Raw genomic sequence first — 22919 nt, 5'->3', positions numbered from 1 at the left:
CTACTGCTTTTCGCTCATTCTCCTACACAGTGATATAAAATCTGCCTTGCTTTCTTAAAACAAAAACTGATGATTGTCTTCTCTGTATGGTGAAGAAGATGGGTAAGTCATTTTACCTACGTCTGCAATACATCTTTAATTCTCAGTATTAGATATTGGTGAGTATCTTATCTTTAACCTTCTGATGTTGTAGCCCCTGTGTTATCTTTGCCATTTTTTCTTGCCCTGGTTTAACCTTGTTGTGGGCTATCTTATACCGGACTTTAGATATAGGTCATTATCTGTATCAGTGTTGTTATATCATGAAATAATAACAGTCTGCTGTAAGGTAATTTACTTCCAGCAGTTATTCTATTACCTGAAGACTTTTCAGTGGTATTGCAGAAGATTGTTTTCAGGGGATTACTTTGTTTGATGTTTGCCGTATTAGCTGCTATAGCGTACTGATTCAGCACAGTGTGTTAATATTGTTCAAGAGAGAACTATTAAATGGTCAGAACCACATTTATCAACCAAACTGTCAGTCTTATGAAATGGAAAGTAAAGTTTGGGAGCCATATTCTGTAATCCCATGTGGGTTAATACCATGCAACGTAAGAGTAGCTGTTACAGTCAGGCAAGGGTCTGTCTTGTTTTCCTTCCATTCGTGGCAGTGGCCAGTGCTAGATGACAGGAGAAGAGTGTTGGAATAGGGCAAACATACAGTGATGCTTTTCCAGCTTCTAAGAATTTTCAGCTCGGGGATTTCCTGGGCAGAAGGTGTTGGTTTAGTGCGTAACAACCCAATAGTCCTATTTTATATTTCTTGGAATGAGGAGAGGATGTGGTGAAGCCATGGTACATTTGATTACTGACTGAGTGGAGCAGTGACTTTCTTTGTCGTCCTCTTTCAGTGCTCTGTGTATTACAGTCTAAGCACATCATCCCAACCTGCTGCTGGGTAGCACTGGTTACCTCAGAGGCTGTCAGTTTGTACCTGTGCGTGGGATTTTTTTTCTGTTTTGTTTTTAATGTGCATTACTTTGTATTTTCTCCAGGAGATCTTATCATTGCTTTTGTGTGGTGCTTAAGCATTGTTTTACATGGATGCCCCCCCCCCCTTACTACCCAGAATGACTTAATACTTAAAGCACACTCTTAATCTTCTCTTCCCCCCCCCCCGCACTTTCCTCCTACTCACTGGAGGAAAAGAGGTTTATTTCTTCATTTATTCAATTAGAATAAAGGTGCCTGGTACAGAAACTGTGGAATTCTGCTGCTTAAGAATGCTGCTTTCTGATGTTTGACATGGCAGTCAGGATTGGAGTCCTTTTCTATGCTATATTGTTGCGTGGAAAATAGCTGGATATGACTTTGTATCAGTGACAGTGTCCAGTGTCCAAGATATCCGGGGATTGGGAAACAAAGATATTTTCTTAAGCTTCTCATTGGAGTCCATTTTCTGCATTTCTAAAACTCTGTTTAGATACACCAGTAGACAGGCACAGGCATTCATTTCCATGTGATTCAAGATAGGCAAGTGTAGTAGGGCTTTGAGCTGGAGGCTCTGCAGCACTGCTGTGCTAAACCTATTCATGGTCACAAAGCTGCCTTCTTGGTCTGGCTCCCTATGCTTGTAGCACTTCAGTGGCTCATCTGAGGGATGAAGATGAAGGTTGTATCAGTTCTTCTGTACTTCTTTCTGATCTGGTGTGAAAGTCTCTTAAGTTTGTTGGCTTACGGACTTCATTGATGTATTAAGTTCACTTAGAAGAATGTACCAGGGCGAATAGTTTTAATTTCCCTACTCAAAGTTGGTCATCATACCAAGCTGGTTGTTTTTTAAAGGCACTTTTCCTCTTCTGCAACTCTTACCATCACCATGTAGTGCCGAGTTGAGGAAAGCTCGTGTGGTGGCGCCCCTGCCCAATAGTTTAATTTTAAAGTGTACAAATAACTCTTTAAGGTTATAAAGGAGCAACTTGAGGAAAAATCCAAGAGACTTATGAATATTGTGTCAGGGACTCTGTAGTGTTCCTGGCTGAGCATAGAAAAACTTCCTTCCCTCTGGAGACTTGCAGCATGCAGGCACTCAATTTTACATCTCTGCAGTTAAATCCTTGGATTGGATTGCTTAACTTCAGTTATTTTTTTACTGTGTGCTCTTCAAAGACCTAGCTGACATTTAGAAATATAGTCTGAAGTTGCAGAGAAAAATGAAAAATAGCTTCCTTTATATTGTTACAGAAATTAATCTCTGAGATGGCAGAAATTGTTTTAATACCTGTGAATAAATGTGCAAGATGTACTGTCATTCGACCAAAGCTGTAGAATGTCAGATTAGATAGTAGCACCTGTAAGTACTGCTTCTGTTCAACAGCGAATAAGTTGTTGATAGGAAAATCATGTAAATCTTGCTGCATGAGATTTCTATTTACAGTTCACTCTGCTTTTCATGTTACTTGCCTGCTTGAAAAGGTCTTGCAGATGTTCACTGCCTGTAGATGATGTAGATATGGGTTTTTTTTTCTTATTTTTTTTTAACTTAGATTCCTAATACAGGAGAAGCATTCGCATACATTTGTTGAACTATTCTAAAGCCTTATAGCAGTAAGAGTTCTGCTTATGTCTTACATCTTGATTGTTGATGTGTGAGTGCTTGCTGGCATGATGGAAGTACTTGGGAAGGATGAATATTCCTGCAGGATGAGTGGCGAGGTAGGACTGCTGCTGCTGGACTGCCACAGGAACTGAGCACAGGGAAGGTGCTATAGAAGTCTATAATGTCTTAAAAATAAATCTAATGACAGCCTGCCAACTTCAAATTAGATTTTTATTCTCACAAATTGAGTAAAAGCACAGATTGTAAACTAGAATTTTGTGGATTTAGGCACTTGTTAAAATGGAGTAAATTTACTTGAAATTGTACCGAAGTCCAGTTTTTTAATAAAATACTTGGTATTTTGAAATGAAGTGTCTCTGTAGCTCTCTTGCACTTCTGAGCTTAACTTGGTTTTATAAAGCAAGATATGGTAGAATGATGGGTCCTCAGATAAACTTCTCTGGCAATAGAAATGTTCTTTGAGACAAAGAATATCTTGCGATGAATAAAAGTGTCACTTGTAAAGCTGAGCTCCTGTAGTCCTGAACTGGAGCCTCTTCAGCTGCTTAGTGTGAGCAATTCCCTTCTAGCCTAATCAGTTTGGAGAGGCTAGAAACTGTAGCTGTGAAGCTTCAAATCAAAGCAATCCCTGCCTGGCTTGGACAGACAGACTTTTGTTTTCCTCACAGCTGTTTCTAGATGAATTTTGGGAAGGATATTTCAAAAATGTGTGTCTTAACACAGGAGCCGTCATCACTAAGCTTTGTGTGTACAAGTGTGGCAAGTTAGTGCATTTCTTTAAAAATCTGTGAGCAAAATACATGTTGCTTCTTTGTCCTTTGAAATGGATTAATGGCTTTAATGGACATTTTTCAAAGCTTAGCCTGCCCAGGCATTCATACTGGGGATATGCTTTCTCTAGAAAGTTCTCAGTAGACGTGTTGACCTTCCTTATTGCAAGAATTGATTGAATTGTCTCTGGCTGTATCTCTTCAGTTGAAATTACTGAATTGTGCTGTTAAAATTAATGTGATCTTAAATATGCATTTCATGTTTTCCCTTCATAGGGTTGGTAGTCCAAAACGTGATGTGCAAATAGAAAGGCTCAGACTGCTGAAGGAAATGTTTCCAGATTTTTTATTAGCACACGCATACTCTCCATGCAGAATACACAAATACATCGTTCTGCTTTACTCTGTTTTTCTGCTGGTTTAGTTTTGTGCCTGACATTCACATGGGCGATGGTGGCAGCAGCAGGCAGGGGGAGGAGTGGGGCTGAAACCAGCAGCCCTGCAGGGATGGTGCTGGCGAGCTACACTTTTCACCCAGGGGTGTTCTGCATCAAATTCAGGTCCTCTTGGATCTCCAAGGTTATTAGGCAGTACCTGGTAATTCTGCTATTATAGCAGTTGCATATGAGATGATTAATTTTTTTTTTTTCTTTCCTTCCTGTAGGAGAGGTTAGTATTTTCAGCATCATTGCTTGTATCCTTCTCTGCTCCCTCCCCTTAAATGCTGACAGCAGCTTCTTCCCAGTACTGTTAAGCTCTTGACCCAAGCTTGTTGCAGCTAGACCTACTCTCTTGAGGTTGGTGTTAGTAATAAATGCACTGAGTATGCAAGTCTTAGCAGCTTTCTGTGCATATTTCTTTGCTATCACTTCTGGGCTTTTACAAGTAAAAAAGGATTATGATGAATTTTTAAAATTGAAAAATGTCCATTTTCTGTATGCTCAGGTTTTGTGCCACAAAGCTTGGATAAGGAAGCTTCAGATGTTGCTCATAGACTAGTCTAGTAACCGTCTTCAAGAAGGGGCTACTTTATTTGCTGTTAGCTTTTCACATAGGCAGTGCAATGAACTTAATGGTAGGTTTTCCTATTCTATTATTACTCATGTTTGCCAAGAGGAGAAATGTTAATGGGAAACGGCTCAGGATTCCTATGGGAAACAGCTCAGGATTCCTATAGGAAACTGTTAGGCAATACAGTTAAGACATGAAACTTCAGGGATGTTTAACTTGTCATATATTATGCAGCAGATCCCTGCTTGCTTTATAAAACCAAACCCGTAAGTTGTGGAAGGTATGCCATTTGTCTTCCGGGTTCATTCCACATTCTCCCACATTAGTTCACTCATGTGGAATACTTTGTATGTGAGGTTTATGTTCTCTCTTTCCCTTTTGTGGGCTGTCTTCAGAAACCTTATCTGTGTATGTACTCTTGGCCTGTGTGAAGTACTCGTGGCTGGAAACTGGGAGTGTGAAATTGCCGACTGGCAAACCAGCAGCTTGGCTTGCATAGCAAAAGGCGATTCTAAGCATGTTCACTTCCTTCCTGATCTTCTTTCACTGTGGTCCTTTCATTTTGTGCTTGAAAGTTATTTCTATCAGTATAAATTATCTTGTTTCTTAAACAGACATGTATCTTTTCCCTTTTTCCCTCAGGACAAGCACTTTAGAGTTAGACGGTTGAGAATGTTAAGGCTTGGTTGTTTGGACCTCAAATCTGTATTCTTTCTCATGCTCAGGGCTTGCAAGTAACTGAAGTCTGTTGTCCATAGCAGTCTGTGTATAGAAACTGAAGTAGCGAAGCAAGTCAAAAGAATGGGTTTAAAGACATGGGTACAGACAGAAGAAAACAGTGCTGGAGTTCATGTCTCTTAGGTTTGGATAGGTATTGTTGGTTAAGGAGGTGTGTGGAATGCTAAGATGAATATGGTACCAAAGGTGGGCTTTGTTTTTTTTTTTTTTTTTTTTCTTATTTAGGAAGGTCTTGCATTATTTTTACAGGATTCATCTCAGTTTTATAACTTAATATGCTGCATATAGTCTAACTAAAATTGGAAGCTGCTTAGGGGCTTTTCAGGTTTGCTTGTTTGGGAAGAAAGGAGCTCGAGTTTTACCTGAAACACTTGCCTGATATTACAAGAGTATCCTTGCTGCCTGGATCTTTTCTGAGTGTATTAGAAATTACTGTGTTGGTTTCCACTTTTGGATATCATACCTTCTGAGCAGGAATGGTCTGTGGGTTGGCCCTTTTTTTTTTGGTTCTGATCTTCCATTTGGTGAGGTGCCATGGAAGTGAGATGGAAGAATGTTTGGAAGCATTCTTTCCCTTTTAGTAAAGGTGGTGTTTTACATAACCCTATATATAGTTAATTTGCTCTTGATTATTCCTTCTACTAGTCAAAGCTTTTTGTTTGACCCTTTTTATGCTTGCTTTTGTGCATCTGTTCCCCTGTCTTTCCAGTTTTGGGGAACTGACTGGCATATTTTTGGCTCTGATGTGCCACGTACTTGGATTTCCTAGAAAATGATAATCCTGTCTGCTCTGGGATAGTTTTCAAGCTTATACAAGGAACCACAGGTATATCTACAGTTAATGCTCATTGCTTCATCTGCTTATTTTGTGTGTAAAGGTGTAAATGGTGGTAACAAGGCAATAGTAGTGCTTTTTGATAGTGACCTGCAAACCACATAGAAATGCAAGAAAGAATAGGGTTTCGTGGCAAGATAGTAGGTGGAAGGGTAAAACTCTAAAGCAAAACCTGATTTGAAGCTGAACACCATTTAGTTCTTATACAGACTTCCAGCACCATGTCACATTTATATCAAGCTTCAGTAAATGTGGTGGTAAGTTGTTCCTATAATGTTGTAAATATGCTGCTTAAGTGGGTTTTGTGTACTGTGGAGGATGTCTTTCAAACAACAGCTTCGTTTCTTTTTGTTTCAGATTAAGGGAAGTTTCAGAGAAGCTGAACAAATACAATTTAAACAGGTAAGACATACCACATGCTGCTGTAAACCACTTAGGAAAGTACAATATTTCAGCAACAGCAACAAGAAGCAAATGATTGTGCTGTAGATATACTCTTAGCCTCAGTTCTGCTGATACTGAGGTTCAGAAATGCTTCAGATTCCTATATTAGTAAGAAAATGTTAGATTTTCATTTATGATAAACAATATTATTAAATAGCCTCCCTGTGATGCCTTAATTTGACGAATAACCCCTGTTGTCAATTGCTGATCACATTACATGAGAACTCTATCTCTTTAAGGTTTTGTTCTGTATTTTCTGTATTTAATGGCCAAAAATGCATCATTATTGCCTCAACTAATATACATATTTAGTCATTCTTGAATGATTTTGTATCGTTAACTGTCACTGAATATTGTTCCTTCCATATACCACTTGGTTTTTATATTTTTTTTTTTCAGAATTTAAAAGTTTAGAAATGTTATTATACATATATACACTTCTTGTTTTCAGCCACCCCCCTTTGAATGTATTGGAACAGGCCACTATCAAACAGTGTGTGGTGGGACCAAATCATGCTGCATTTCTTCTTGAGGTAAATTACTTGTATCTGCTCACATAACAAACTTGAAATTGTACAGTTAATATTAATTCCTCTAACATCATATTTATCAACATTCTTCAGTAACTGAAGCCTTGTTTTTGTTTGTATTTTTTTCTGTCACTTGTCTTACATTTCAGTTTTGGACACTTGGTTTTCTTGTTTTAAATGCAGGATGGTAGAGTCTGCAGGATTGGTTTTTCAGTTCAACCAGACAGATTGGAATTGGGTAAACCTGATAATAATGATGGGTAAGAAACTCTTTTCTTCATATTAAATCATTCTTCTGACTGGATAAGCAGCATAGCTGCTTTTTTGGTTTGTTTTTTGTTTACTTTTAAACTAGAGTTCCTTTGGAATGGGTACTTTGAGTGGATACGTAGTGGTTATGGTGATGCAGCCAAACAGCCTAGCTTGACAAATTGATATAGGAATAAATAGTGGATATGATTTGAAAAAAACTGAGACAGGATCTCTTCAAGAGACAAGCCCCTCCAAAAAAAAAAAAAGAAAAAAAAAGAAGAAACTTTGTTAAATTGTTACGGTTCATGTAGAATCCACTCTGAAAGTGGTCCCATCTGGAGAGGCTCACTTTCTAGACCTGTAGTCTTCAGTCCAGGTAAGTCTCCCTTAATAGGACTGTTAAATGGTTCATATTTGAATGCAAGTCACTTCTTAATATCTAAGTAGCATATTCAGGCTCAGGTTTACAGAAAGAACACCTGGTGATTACAGTTTGTACATATGTGCTAACTGAAAATTTAGTGCAGTCACTAACTCAAATCATAATTAGTTTAATATATATTTGTGACTGTGCTATTATGGATTGCTGATGTACATAAGATCTGTTAGGCATGCTTTCCACTTTCTCTTTCAGTGTACTTCTTAATATACAGTTAGATTAGTTTGGAATATTCCCCAAGGGTGTTGCTTAAGCTGGTATGTTACCAGACTAAGTCCCTGAGAATTTAGACCTGGGATTCCAGGTTTTGTTCTTAACCCATTTGGGATTGTTTTGTGACTGATTTACCATCTTTTACTTTCAGTTCAAAGTTGAGCAGTGGCTCAGGGGCAGGAAGGACATCCAGGCCAGGCAGGACTAGTGACTCCCCATGGTTTCTGTCTGGTTCTGAAACTCTGGGCAGACTGGCAGGCAACACCCTTGGGTAAGTTTTGATAGGATTGAGGCTGCAATCTGTTTGTTCCATATTTGAGTATATGTGTATACACATATATAAATTGTATGTAGTATGTATAAGGGAACGTATAATTACGGCAGTCATGTAGGTAGGGTGTAACAAGAAAAACTTTATTGACTTGGTCAAAATAACAGAAACACAAGTGACCCTTCAGTACCTAGGACATGGAGCATTCTTCATATATGTATGAAGAATAGCTTGGTTTTGGCTGTGCTGTCTTTTTTTGGAACATTTTTTAGTTCCTTGATTTTGACAAGCAGTTTTTTTAGAGGGACACTATCAATTTAAACCCCATTAGGCAAGCAGCATAAAGTAAAATGAGTGCATTTATGCAGGAAGAATCTTCATTATCTATGTTTGCAGACATTTATGTGCTCAGTTCTGTTGTGCCTTCTCTCCCCTGCCCCAGGTAATGAGCAGTGCTTTGTTAGTTGGGCCTTATGCGTAGTAATAGGAAGGGAACATTTGGAAAAGGTTGCCACTCAGAATCTTTAAAATTGTACTATATACTAACTGTACTATACAGATTCAGGTTTTTTATTATTAGCTTTAAAATTGATGGTGTCCCTTTTATATAACAGTGTCAATTAATCTCCGTTACCTAATCACAGTGAACTCTCTGTTAATATATATTTGTAAGATGTGTTGAGCATTGCTGCTTCCTAAGGTTGCTGACCATAGTGAGGAGAGTTGCATTTACAAACCGGTTTCTGCATGTGAATGATTTGTTAAGAGGGAGGAACTACAGCTTTTCCACCAAAGTGAATGTTCTTTATGTTGCCAAATAAGCTAATTTCATCTGGGGCTTCGTTGCATGAAAGATAACCCAGTCTCTTACACTTCCCTCTCCTCCCCCCAGCTTTTTGTGAAATCTTTGTGAATCTGAACCTGAAGGCCATGTATTAAACTGTAAAGGCAAATTGGTATTGTCTGTTGAAAAACGTCCTGTGGAAAGTAAAAAATTATTTTCCTTGTTATTTTTACCTGAGCATAACCAGTTAAAACCCTAAAGAGTGCCTCCTCATCTCTCCTCTTGCATGTTTTGGAATTGGGTATTTGAAAGTCACCAAACTACTGGAGTAGTGGTATAGTAGACACTGTAACTGCTCTGTTCAGTGAAGGAACTACTTAATTTAATAACCCGAGTCTTAAAAACTTTTAAATTGTCAAATCCTGTTCCAATCACTGGATTTGGAAAATTGCTAGCATGCTAGTGGGCAGTAAAGAGATGTGGAAAACCAGTAGGTAAGCAAAAATGAGCAGAAAGATTTCTATTCTATATTAATATTTATTCTAGGCTTAGATAGCTTTAATAGGAATAGCTGTGTCCTTGTGATTATTTTTTCCCCCATAACAGGACCAAGTTAGGACACATTTGGAATATTTGACTTACGCGAATGTAAATGCTTCTAACTGTTAGATTTCTTAATTCTGTCATTGATAGTTTATAAACACAGAAAATACACCTGTAATAAGTATTAAAATCAGTACACAACCTTTACTTTAAACCCACATCTTCCCTGCTGAGAGTTGAATTACAAATTGTTGTGTAGGAAGATTTTTGACTTCCTCTTACTTTCCCTTCAGCCCCCTTCCCACTTTCCAGAACAGATTATCTGGCAAAGGGTATTAATAATCAACTTCAGCCATAGCATGTAAGAAAGACAAGTATTCTTAATTAATTACCTTTCCCAGATACATGTGGTATACTTCCAATGGGAATTTCTTACTGTTTCAGAGAACATACCTTTTTTTCTTACTTTTTTTTTCTTGGAAGGAGATTGAGGATCAGGGTGCTTGAGAGCAGAAAGTTCTTCTGATACTGGTTATTAAATAGTAATAATACCATATCCAGTATCTTTTGAGCTAGATTTGTGCAAAAAAGTTTAGATAACCTTGAAGAACAAACTAGAGTGTTTTTCATGACAACAGTGTGTTTAGTCTTGCATCCAGAACAGATTCAGTTGATGCAGTTCTGTGGTGTTAAGATTAGTGAAAAGATGTAAAGGTGGCAAATTGTCTTATTTGTACAGATCACTGCCTTTTTACTCCCTTGTTTTGATACTGAGTCATAGAGATGAAAAACTCTTCAGTTCAAGCATTTTTTTGCAATGTATATGGTTGATGTTGATTTATCCAACAAAAACAGGTTGAAAAACATCCGTAAGAATCAGCGAACTATTGAGTGTAAGATTTCTTTTGCAGTAAATAAGGTTACTTTATTTTCCAGTGCACTCTTAAGCAATTTCTTAACATAAAGTCTCAGAAATTTTAGAAGACTAATCTGAGTGTAGTGACCTTCTGTCAAAAAGTCCACTCACCATGAAGCTGCTGCATATGTGCTTTTATAGTAGGAAGTTAACAGCTGAGTGTTGGATGTTATGCTGCTGGTACCATTGCTTTTAGAAACACTGGGAATTAGTGTGTACATGTATTTCTGTATGTACACATCCGCACAACTGTATCAGTAGGAAAGAACACAACTTCCAGTTGGAGTCCTGTGGTTCTGCGTATTTCAGAACTTATCAATTGCCTGGTGCTCTTGTTCTTACTAGTTTTGAGAGATACTTCCATAGTGTTTGTCTGTGAAGTCAATCTGCAGTGTTTTTTAGAGACTGTCTAAAAGTTGTTAACATACAAAGACTCACTTTGTGAAGTAGTCCCTGAAGTATGCTGATGTATTAAAAAAAAATTAAAATGTCACCTAATCTTCTAGAAGTCGCTGGAGTTCAGGGGTTGGTGGAAGTGGAGGAGGATCTTCTGGTAGATCATCTGCTGGGGCTCGAGATTCTCGAAGGCAAACCAGAGTTATACGCACAGGACGTGATAGAGGATCTGGACTGCTGGGGAGTCAGCCACAACCAGTGATTCCAGCATCAGTCATTCCAGAGGAGCTTATTTCACAGGTATGTGAACTAGAGACTGCTTGTTGCTGAAAACTAGAGAGCTTCGCATAGCATGTGAACAGCAAGGTGGTGTAATAGTAGTGCAGTTTCTCCGAGGAGTAGTGGCATATAACTGAAAAATTGTCTTTTTCTAGCCGAATTGCTTTTATTCTTAAATGCATGGTATGAGTGATAGACTTTATTTCAGATTCTAGCATTTTTATTTCCTAAACATCCACTAAGACAAAGTATGGGTTTAATCTAGATGAGGAATGTCATGTATTGTTCATTTCAGATGGAAGATGTAAGAAAGATGTAAGAAAATAAAATACTTGACAATCGTTTCAAGCGTATGGCCAATAAAGTGAAGGAGAATAAGGAACAGGGGCAGGTTGACTTTCTTTTCTTGTTTCATAAAAGAAGTGATCCATTTTAGATTTGAAAGAGAGACATTAAACATTTGATTTCCTTAAAATACTAATATTTTTTCTTCATGGACATGTCTATTTAATTTTTTTATATATGTAACTAATTAATATATAAATTGCTCTGATTATGCCTCTTAATGCATTAAAGCTTGAATAAGCTGTTGGACTTTGCATTGTGTGATGAAGTGCCATTTGTTAAAACAAAGAAGAAGAAAATAATACATTCAAAATATGACTTATTAATGCATTGTATTTCTTAGTTCCAAACAAGTTGCTAGTGTACATTTAGAATACAGATGTTAGTTGCTAAGGCCACCGATAACCTGCTTGCGTGGCTGTAGCATGACTGGCACAAGATATGAGGTAGGAGGCAAGGTATCTACAGACCCACCAGTGACAGGCTGGCTTCTAGTTCCTTTTGCTTTTTTAATTCAAAACCAGTAAAAGCTGGGAGCTTCTGCCTTCACAGGGGCAAAATACTAGAGGTACTGGTTACTCTGAAGTGAGGTTAGCCCTGCTATCAGGAGGTGGTTTGCTTAGGTGACCCCCAGTGGTCTCTTTCACCTGTGGACTGGTAGGGTTGACTTCATTGTTCACCTCCAGGTTTGTTTTGTTTTTTTGAGAGTGTTCATTGATGTCCTGGATACCTTACAAGAAATAGAAAACAGACTAATATCCCCTGCTCCAGTCAGTTCAGTTCTGTAGTCTGATGTATCATTTGTTGCTTAAGCTGTAACTTTGCTTCCCTTGCTGTGATCTTTCTTTGCCTTTTTTTTAATAGCATACTTTGTCTACCTTTAAAGCAGAAAGTGTCTAGAACATTTTTGGGTAACTCTGAAGCAGACCAATGGGAAAATCTTCACATCTGATCTGTGTAATAGATTCTACCATGTCTCAAAAACCTGTAAACTTCTGGCATAGAATGTTATGTCAAAAAAAGTTTACCTTTGTGTGCTGCTAAAATATTCCTTTCTTTTCTTTGCTTTTTGGTGCCTCATTTTTACTGCATTATGAAAACATTCTGTGCTGTTTTTTTACCTTCTTCACACAGTTTGTGATCTTCCAGAACTCTGACATCTTCTCTGGCATTCAGTAGAGGCTAGTCTGTCTTGAAAAACAAAATGCATTTCAGTTTAGTGGAGTAGACCAGAATGCTTCTGGTTTTTGTAAATTCATTGCATGTGTTTAACATATGGAAGGCTTTTTCTGCATTTGCACTTTGCTAATAAAATCCAAGTGTTAAAGAAACTGCTGAAGATGAGCTGTTAGAATGATGGGAAAAAAAGGTGAAGTAAGGTGGTTACATATTGAAGGGCAGTGGAAACAGAAACGGGTGTCAAAGACAGGGATTGAAGTGTAGCTTTTGGACAACAGCTGATTGCAAAACTGTTAATTGGCATAGGAAGTCTAAGGACTTTCATGGGAACATACAGAATATTCTCAAAACCAGGTTTTGCTTATGCATCAGTTACAGCATTAAGCATTTCGAGAAGATTCCATTAAGAAATTCAGTACCCAAGTTGGAATTCAGCTCAATTACTTGAGCTGAGAGAAGATTGACCACCTAGTTAAAGAAACTGAAAAAAAAAAGCTGTGTGAATCTTTATTGTATGTACTGTAGTTGACTCTTGGGTTTTGTTAGACTACTTTTAGAATTAAGCATTTGTTTCTCATGGCTGGTGGTTGGTGAGCTGACAGTGACCAGGAACCAATTATGCTCTGCTCTTATAGGCACAAGTTGTTTTACAAGGAAAGTCCAGAAGTATTATTATTCGGGAACTCCAGCGAACAAATCTTGATGTAAACCTTGCTGTAAATAATTTGTTGAGTCGTGATGATGAAGATGGAGATGATGGGGATGACACAGCAAGTGAATCATATCTTCCTGGAGGTTTGTATCCTACAACTTTTGATAAGAAAATGCCAGTGTGTTCTGATTTTTCTATATTTAAGTGCTGACAGTGTGCTCCGTGCTGTGCAAGGTATGCAGTGAAGACAGTTCTTGCTTACGGCAGCAAAATCTAAAGATGCACAAACCGAAAGATGTACTGGCTTGTCTTGAGGGATTAGGTCAGGCACTGTAGAATAACTATTGACCCTATTTGTGGGTGGCATGAAGGGTTTTTTTTGTTTGTTTGTTTGTGGGGTTTTTCGTTTTTTTTTGAATCCCAGGCTTTGTAACATCAGCATTACTTACATCTGTATTTTGCTGCTCAATGAGATGCTGAGACTGCTGTGTGGCTTGCTCATAAAAGCTAATTTTAAAAACTAGCGACTTGCATGTTTTTCACTACTAACATAAGCTCTTAACATACAGCGGTTTTAGAGCAAAAATAATACAGCTCTTTTTTTTTTTAGTCAAAATGCCTCAAGTGAGGGCAGAAGAGCTTATAGTTGTTACAATTTGAAGATTTTATTCATCTCAAGTTCCCCTCATAAATGCTGGAGTACTGGGGCTATACCAGTAAAACACTGTAATTAAAATCCAGCTATTTTTGAAATATTGTCCATCCCATACAGTTGCTTTTAATAAAACACTGAGTTGTCTTTTGCATTGGCTAAAGAATTTAGGTAATTTTTTTCTTGCTGAGTAACCATATTTGAAAACATAGCAGCCAAATCTAATGTCTTTGTTAGGTGCACTGCATGGAAAGATTGCATCTAAACTCTGACTACATACTAGCTTTTCTTTCTGTGTGTCAAAAAGACCTTTTGATATTTTTCTAGTAAGTATTTTTTTTCTGCTCATCTGATTCACCAGGAAGGTTCATGGGCTTCCTCCATCCTTATCTTGTCAATCATATGATTAGACAATTTTTTGTTTGTTTTGTGTTTGGTTGTTTTTTTTTTTTTTTTTTTCTGAAGCAAAGGCTTTGTATTTCATTTTGCCTCTCTAGTTTTAGTTGCATCTGTCAAGCTGCTTTATTTTGCTGTAGAATCAAGAGTCGTCTGGTGAAAGGGGTGAAAAACCTTTAATTTGACTCTTGGGTTTTAGTGATCAGCTTAATAGCATTAGACAGATGCCTTGGAGGAAGTAAATTCTCTGAAGTCTTTCCAAGTATTCAGAACAGGAGTTGTTACTTTAACCATGCTTAAATGTATTCCTCCAGAACCAGTCTTCAGAAGATAAATCATTGTTAGTAATCATTTACCATAGGAGTTCCTTTTAACCATACTAACCAGCTTTATACGGCATTAACTGTTCTCTTAGTACCACTTGAGATCATAAGGATCAGTTGATAGGGACTGACAACTGTGGCTGGTTAACTTTTATTTGAAGGTGCCTGCATTACAGTCTGTGAATCTTTTGTATTTGAGATACATTAAAGTAGTATGCAGAGTTTCACTGTCCTCATTAGCTGTCCAGAAAACCATTTCGTTCTTGGCTGAGTTTTTAAAGGTTCTCCCTTGTTTAGACTAGTCCTTCCTATAAGGGTTTGCAGCCTTCTAATGTTAATATTTTTTGCCTTTTTTCCTTTTACCACATAGAGAAACTGGGATAACTTTCCCAGTTCTTGTGGAAAAAGATGTGGAAACGACAACGGAAATGAAACCTCGTTTTAACTCCAAAGATGTAATTCACAATGTGTAGAGCATAGAATCGTAGAATTATATAGGTTGGAAGAGACAAAGGTGTCTCTTGTTGTCTAAGATCATCAGGTGTCTTAAGATCATCAAGTAATGACCTTTGTCTGAGATCAAGTCCAACCTTTACCCCAGGACTGCCAAGTCCACCACTAAACCATGTCACTAAGGACTTGATCTACATGGTTTTTGAGTGCTTTGAGGGACAGTGATTCCACACGCTGTGCCTTCTGTGTTTGTCTTGAGTTATTTCAGTTTTACGGGCAAAAATAAATTCTTTGTACAGAAATTAATCTGTTACCTAAATGTGATCAGAACAGTAGGAGAGGTCTAGCTGAACACTAGTCAGTGTTGCCTATTGTTGGTATGTCAAATAGCCCTTGCTTGTGTCACATAACCATACAGGCTAGTTTTCAGGAAAACCTCGTGTCCAGAGAAACTTGCCTATAGCTCTCTGGAAAAATACGAGCATCCTGACCTTTATAACTATGTAGAACCTTTTTTTAAGTCTTGCTCTAGAAACCTTGCACTCGTTTTGCTTTTATTTGTCACCTTGCTTCTGGATGCTCTTCTTTAACATCAAAGTTAATTAAGGAAAACTGTAGATAACTGATAAAAGGTATATGCATTCAAATCTTAGGTTTTTATGAATGATTCGGAAAGATAAAGAACTTCTATTTCTCTCCTTTCCCTCCCCCCCCCTTTTTTTTTATTATTTCAAATTGTGCTTTAAAGTCTCTTGATTTTGTCCCTTCCAAGAACAAAAAAAAAAAAGCAAATTACCAGACTCTTTTTATCTCAGGACTTTTGAGACTCTTGCATTTTGAAATAATGCTAATTTTTACTTTCTGCATGTCTGGTGCTTTGTGACCCTTAAATTTAGGGGTTACTCCTCCAAGCCTTCCAAGACAGAGAAGCTTTTTGTTTGTTTGTTTTTTAAACCCTAAGAATAATTTACATATGGTTTAAAAAATAAATGAAAAAAAGAAAGCTAAAGTACTTTACAGCAACTGTGACCTTAATAATTTTTTTTTTTTGAATGCAAACCAGGACACATTAATAAGTCAGTTGTGATCATTACAGTGGGTATTATGAAGGTTGTTTCTGATTTTTATTTGTTTAAGGCAACAAGAAACTTGTCTGAGTCCTACCCAAATTCTTCCAAAATGTGAAGTGCAGTGAAGAGCAGAACTTTTCTATACAGACTGCCTTCAATAAGAGCCTCTTAGATATTTATTGTTGGACTCTTACGTACTTCGACTTCTCTAGTCCTCTTTCTTTTATGACGGTTAGCAGAGGGGAATGTGGGTTCGTTTGATGTAACAAGTACATAAAGAAAATGATCAGGGTAAAAATTACAGAGAACACAAGACCATTTAGCATAGAAAAGACTTGCAGTCTCTCGATTATTTTTCCAGCTCACATCAAATTGTATTAGAGGCTTCTTGTGAGCTTTATGTTCTGTTGATCTTCTATATAGAGATTCTGTAGAAGTTAAAATATTTTGTTGTTTGCATAGTTCAGATGTGTGTGTGTGTTTGCTCAGGAACTTCTGAATGATAGAGTTGGGCTCTTGCTAGTGAGACTTGTGGAACATGGGTTTGGGAACATGCAAGCTACTTTGGATTTTGGAATTGAGATGAGCTGTTTAAAAAGCTTTTTATTATAGAGAAGAGAGATGGGCTGGTGTTGCTGCAGTGCTTACTGTATTGACTTGCAGTGAAAGGAGATGAGAACTGGGGCACAGCATAGGATTAGCTCAGTGGCTTGCCTTTGGGGAAAACAATTAGGTGTGTGGTTTTTCTGTGGTTTTGTTGGTGTCGTTTGTGTTTTTAGTTGTGGTTTTCTCTCTTTTTTGTTAAGATGAAGTTCAAGTTGGGTAATGTTTTGAAGGAATTTATTGAGAAATGAGTTGTGGAGTTCTGTTTGAGTTCGGTTTCCTAGGAAACAAAAATACATGTTTGTTTCACTGTCAGTTTTGCCAATTTAATCCAAACGTGAAAGAGAAGGAGATGCTCGAGGCATTCAGTTATTGGATAGTTCATAAAAATATGCAGCTGAGAAGAGGGTAGAGAATTTACAATTGCCCCTTTATGGGAAAAGGTTTAGTGTGAGCTCAACTAGAGATTGTAATCGATCTAGGCAATGCCTTCAGTTATTGAATCCAGTGATAATGCTACATATGAAGCTGTTGAAAATAAAATTTTTCTCAGTATTTGAATTGCTGTTTACATGCTACTAAAACTTGGCTTTTTAATTGGGGCAGGGGTTGCAGTTTTTTTGTGGGGTTTTATTTGGTTGGATTTTCTTCCCCCCTCTGTGCTGGATATCTTTTTGCTTCCAATTTTCAGTGGTGTTTACTAGGAAATCATAGGTACTTCCTTACCTAAATAGGTTAGTCAGAGTTGTTACACCTAAATGCAGAGGGTGCTGACTGATTCTTGTCTAGCACAGCACAAGAGGTAAATGATGTCATCCACTGGGAATTTTCTGAAGAGCAAGAAAATAAAGTCATTGAGAGTTTTTTTTTTTTTATTTTTTTTCCCCCCCTGGATTCTTAAGCTGGATGTAGCCTTACAGTATCTATGTTTTCATAACACAAGAAATATGTCAGTGATGTTTGAAGGGGAGTGTGGAGTGAATTTGGCTCCTATTCCTACTGATTGTAGCAGCTTTTTTAGCAGGTATAGAAGATGGAAGAAAGGGGGTTTCTTGCAGAAATACTGGAAGAAAATTAAAATCTGATTTGAAGTTGAAGGAAGAGGGAAGGAAGAGGCTTCATTTCCTCACTTGTCTTAATGGACGTTTAGCAAAAAAAACCTCACATGGTTTTGTTTCTTAATACTGATGGCTTGAATTTTTACTTTTCTTTTGGAAACACAGCTGAACTCTAGATGCCTAACGTGGTGGAAGGTTGTGTGAGTGTCACAAGTTAGTGCCTATTTTCTGTCAAGAGGATTTCTGGCTTAGCTTACCTTCAAAAACCTCAACATACTGTCTTTTAATGAGGCTGCAGTGTTCTTTTCTGCACAGGTCACTCCATTCCTAAACAGAGATAAAAGTTTTTGCAGTTCTTGGTCCCTAGTGATCAAAACCAAATGAGAATGAATTGCTAGGCTGTGGAGCTTACCTAGGAAGAGGTGGTCATGGTAGGTGTGGGAGGAGGGAAGAGGAGCAGTGTGTGGATTTTGGGAGATACCACCGAGTCTCAGCTTTGTTTTCAGCTCTTAAAGTCTGGTACTTACAAGTTGACACATGAAGGTGAGGTGTACTGCTGCTTCATCATTGTGGAAAGCCAGTGGGAAATAGGTATAGTAGATGCAGAATAAGGTTATTCTGAGTGATCTGAAGTGTTTTAGTGAGACAGAGCCTGTTTGCCAAATCCCATGCTAGGATTTCCAAGCAGTCTGTCAAGGATAACTGCTTAAAATGTACTGGATGCACCACCAAGTCCCAAATGGTATGCTTTTAGAAGCACAGACTGTACTTGAGTGGATTACTTATTTAATGCAGAAAACATTCGTGCAGGTCTTGCTTGCTTTGAAATCCACAGCACTCACTGATTACAGTGCAGTTCTTTTGGCACAGCTGGTTGTAGTTGGTCGGTATTATATTTCCTGGAGATGAGACTTCAGAAATGTAAGGATGAATATTTTAATGTGGAGGGAAGTGAAAGTCTTAACACTTTTAATATCAGTAAGTGGAACAGATAAGTAAATTAATACTGGCTGTAAGTGCAGACTCCTGGCTCCTTTTCAGTTTTTGGATACCCACTCCTTTGTGTTTCAGACACCACCCCCACTACCCACCACTCCCATTCCCAACACTGAGAAAAAGACCCGTAATAATCAGTTCTTACTATGTCCTGGTTTCAGCTGTAACAGTTATTTTTCTCCTTCGTAGTAGCTGGTACAGTGCTGTGTTTTGGCTTTAATCTGGGAATAACGCTGATAGCACATCGGTGCTTTAGTTGTTGCTCAATAGTGCTTACCCTAGTCAGGGACTTTTTCCGCTTTCATGCTCTCTCAGTGAGAAGGGGCATGGGAAGCCAGGAGGAAGCAGAGACAGGACACCTGACCCAAACAAGCCAAAGGGGTATTCTGTACCACAGCACATCATGCCCAGTGTATAAACTGGGGGGAATTACCCAGAAAGGCAGATTACTGCTTGAGTCGGGCTGGATATCAGTTGACAGGTGGTGAGCAATTGTGTTGTACATCGCTTGTGTTTATTGTTTTTTTTTTTTCTTTTTCCTTGCCTTTTTGGGTTTTATATTTTCTCTGCTTGTTATTTCTCTTATCATTATTATGATTAGTTGTAGTAGTATATTGTGCCTTAGTTATTGGACTGTTGTTAATCCATGGGGTTATCATTCTTTTGACTTTCTTCCCCATGCAACCCAGATGGGGGAAAGGAAGAGTGGTGTGAGCAAATGGCTGCATGGTGCTAAGTTACTGGCTGGGCTTAAACCATGAAATGCTATTAAGAATGCTTTTATTTAACTTCAGACCTTGATTTGTAGCCACTCTTGTTTTATGCTTACAGCGAGGTACAGGCTGAGAACTAGATGTGTTGAAATTACATGTGCTCCTTCTTGTGTTTGTTGAAGGGACTCTATAGCGTCATTTTAACTTCATGAGTGCGTTAAGCAGATAAGGCTGTCCTGTTGCCAGAAGGAGCTATCCTGAGATTCCCTTGCATCTTAGTGAGGTTTGTGTACCTGCATGGGTTAGCTGAAACCTAACCTGCATCGGTTAGCTCCATGGGAGCTTGAGCTTTTAGTCAGATTTGCTTGAAAGTCCAGGATGGGGCAGAACTGTCACATTTGGCAGTAGTAGGGTCTAGTCAGCATTGTTGTGTGTGGTGAGGCATAACCCTTGGGAATCTGCTGGACTACCCAGTTAAGTCTGTCTGAAGATTGCTTCCCACCTTACTTCTGTACCCTGTGAAGTATTGTTTGAAGCCAGGTGAATATGCGTGTTGTGGGTTTAGAAATTCCACCTTGCCTGATTTGGTGCCTGCCACAGGGATGAAGGAGGGAAGTTGGGCTGTCCTTTCTTTAGCAGCAAGATGGTAGTTGGGTTTACTTGTCTTATAGGCCATATTGCTGAATTTCAGTAAATTATATGAATTTTTGGTAGCCTCTTTTGCGTGTGGATAGCAGCTGCAGTCTGGTAAATGGAAGGACATTGTTTTGTACTTTAAGGGTGATCAGTATTTCAGATAAACTGAACAAAGTTCTCTATCACAGAAGCTAGGGCAGTCACAGTAATGAAGTTCATCTTTCTTGTTTTGGTTGTGTTTCTTTTTTTTAACTGCATGGTATTTAAAAATTGTGCTTTTTTTCCAGACGACTGTTGTAACATAGTTCAATGTAAAGATTTGTACTGAAAGCTGCAACCTGCTGACCTGTGTGTTAAACAATTTTGTCATTCTTTGGAAGAAATGTTCCGTGAAGGAATGTACAGTCTTTGACATCAAAGATATGGCTTTGTGAAGGCCAGCTTTCACCATCAGTTCTGTCCTCCCTTAATTCTAGGTTATCTTTGGAGTCCTTCATTATGTGCATGAGTATGTGCGCAGATGTATGTATGTATGTATCTTATCCTGGTGTCTTGTTTTTTCAAGTGACAGGCTAAAGTTTGAATTTCTGTGTTACAGAAAAATGTGTGTTGGGCAAGTCTTGTTTGGGAATGTGGTTAGATAAGTGACAGAGCAGTTCTTGTAGGGAAACTGGTTTTGTTCACTAGTCTGCCAAGCTTGATAGTAAATGTGGTTGCATAGGAGGCACATGAGTTTGCACTGGTGAATCTGAAGAGCAGAAATTCAATTAATAGATAGGATTTTTTTGTTTTGATATTTGTGTAGTTGATGGTCTCTCTAGCTGATGTTTTAAGTAGCTGATTATTCACTTAAGACCCTTGTCTCCTCTTATAGAGGATCTTATGTCTCTTCTGGATGCTGACATACATTCTGCTCACCCAAGTGTCATTATTGATGCTGATGCTATGTTTTCAGAAGATATTAGTTACTTTGGTTACCCATCCTTTCGGCGCTCATCACTTTCCAGGCTAGGCTCATCCAGAGGTAATTTTGCACCTTTTTTCTTTGTAATAAGTAGTTTGCTGTGGAAAAAGCTAGTGGTAGTACACACTGGTGGTGTAGATTCTGATGTAATGTGAAAGTAGACTGTGATATGTTGTCAAATATAGAGTAGACAAATAGACTGCTACTCATTATCAAAATTATTAATGAATTATGAGTATTAGCAGGTAAGTTCTGCAAGAACCTTGATAGTCGTGTATTTTAAATCTGCTTGTGGATCTTTGGTGTTGCAAGGTGTTACACAATTTTTGCATGTTAAGTTTGAAATAAAGTGTAGTGTAAGTACCTACTAAAACATAGATTGCATTATAAATCTTTAATTTGGCTTAAAAATGAGCAACGGTGACATGCAGCATTCTTTTTTTTTTTTTTTCTTTCTTTCTTTTGGGTTGCTCTTTTTTCACTGTTCTTCACATTTCCTTAATTGTTCCATGATAGAAATTATCTTTATGGAATGAGGAACTCTAGCTACTATGGAGGGAGAAAAAAACCTAAATTTTACTTTTTGGAAGCATTCTTACAGTTGGATAAGGAGAACTATTGGCAGCTGATTAAAAAACCTCCTTGAGCAGTGTTAAGGCATTTTACTTTTTTTTTCTTTTTCTTTTTTTTTTTTTTAAGCATATTGCACCTAGAAGATTTATAACAGACCATGCAGCAATTTCCTGTCTTTTTGAAGCTGTTGCGCAAATGCGTAGAGTATTTCCAAACTGTTAATCCAACCTCTGCTGTAATTGTTCAGTACGGTTTTGTTGCCTTTCATAAGCATGTGTTAGTATATTAATTGCTAAACACTTAAGTTCCTGTTACAAAATTATTAGTCAGGGGTCAATGTGATGTTTGCTAGAAAATAATACAGTACTTTATGAAATAATATCTGTAAGACAAGCTGTTGTGTTTGGCTGATGTGAAAACTCCCATTTGTCTACTACAGCAAAAGATCCAAGTCATGGCATAATTTGTTGAAACAACGATATAATAATGTGGTCATCTAATACATGTTATTCAGTTGATTTTTATGAGCATAAGTGAAGTACTTAATAGGTTTAAATGCATTATGTGCATGTACAGATATTCAGCATCTGACATAACTCCTTCTAAATTCCTCCTTTTTTTTCCTTTCCTAAGGTTTTTCTATATAAGACGTTACCACGAATTTTCTAATACTTATTTTCCATGCATAGTTGTCTCTTGGAAAGTTAGTTTGATTACCTGATTTTAAAAATTTATCTGCATGAGTGAACTGCAGAGTGTACTGGCTTTAGACAGTTTGTAGGCCAATTGGAGGGGAAGCATTTTGGTAAGGAACATTTTCCTACAAGGATCCTTTTTAAAACTTGTCTGACTCTTGAAAAGTTTTCATTTGATCTACTCGAAACAGATAGACTTTAATTTATTAAATCCAGTCCTGTGGAATATTGTTTTAAACAAAAGGGGTTGGATTATCAAACATTATATGAGAGCTTTTTTTAATGCTTGCTTTCTTTAACCTTTTCAAACTACCGGGTTTTGTTTTTTGTTTTTTTTTTTGTTTTTTGTTTTTTTTTTTAATTACGAAACTCTTGTAATAAATACTCTTTTTTGGTTTGCATAAAGATCTCTAGCGGACTATATAGACTTAGACTTTCTTTGTTGTTGTTATTACGTTGATAAAACAGTGCTACAAACCTACATATTGTACTATAAAACTTTAAATTGCAGTGTTAAATGTATTTGGCCTCATGATGTAAGTGAAAATGCTTTAGCATTTTTTTTTATACTGCACAAAGCTGTAAGAG

At 37.6% G+C, this 22919-nt stretch overlaps 1 protein-coding gene and 1 long non-coding RNA gene across 19 annotated transcripts in view; one reads left to right on the top strand and one right to left on the bottom strand.

Annotated features, from left to right (window-relative positions):
* Positions 1-22919, top strand: part of UBR5 (ubiquitin protein ligase E3 component n-recognin 5) — an 88680-nt gene that overhangs the window by 12229 nt on the left and 53532 nt on the right. For 13 of the 18 annotated variants that reach the window (XM_061373270.1, XM_061373283.1, XM_061373276.1 and 10 more), the window contains exons 2-8: positions 6314-6358; positions 6852-6933; positions 7114-7190; positions 7986-8105; positions 10855-11044; positions 13183-13342; positions 20974-21123. In XM_061373270.1, the coding sequence (XP_061229254.1) occupies positions 6314-6358; positions 6852-6933; positions 7114-7190; positions 7986-8105; positions 10855-11044; positions 13183-13342; positions 20974-21123 (824 nt within the window). The remainder of the gene's footprint in view (positions 1-6313; positions 6359-6851; positions 6934-7113; positions 7191-7985; positions 8106-10854; positions 11045-13182; positions 13343-20973; positions 21124-22919) is intronic. The other 5 variants (XM_061373281.1, XM_061373280.1, XM_061373266.1 and 2 more) reach the window with 4 other exon arrangements.
* LOC133223015 (uncharacterized) lies at positions 13599-14307 on the bottom strand. The gene is made up of 2 exons (XR_009728442.1): positions 13925-14307; positions 13599-13893 (listed from the first exon to the last, which is right to left on the bottom strand). It is a non-coding gene; the product is annotated as an uncharacterized LOC133223015 (long non-coding RNA).

This window comes from Neopsephotus bourkii, unplaced genomic scaffold (genome assembly GCF_033783945.1).
Source record: "Neopsephotus bourkii isolate Nb327-2 ecotype Australia unplaced genomic scaffold, CSIRO-AGI_Nbou_v1 NB_1630, whole genome shotgun sequence".
NCBI lineage: Eukaryota > Metazoa > Chordata > Aves > Psittaciformes > Psittacidae > Neopsephotus > Neopsephotus bourkii.
Note: the sequence above shows the minus strand (reverse complement) of the source record. Positions and strands in the feature narration are given on the sequence as shown.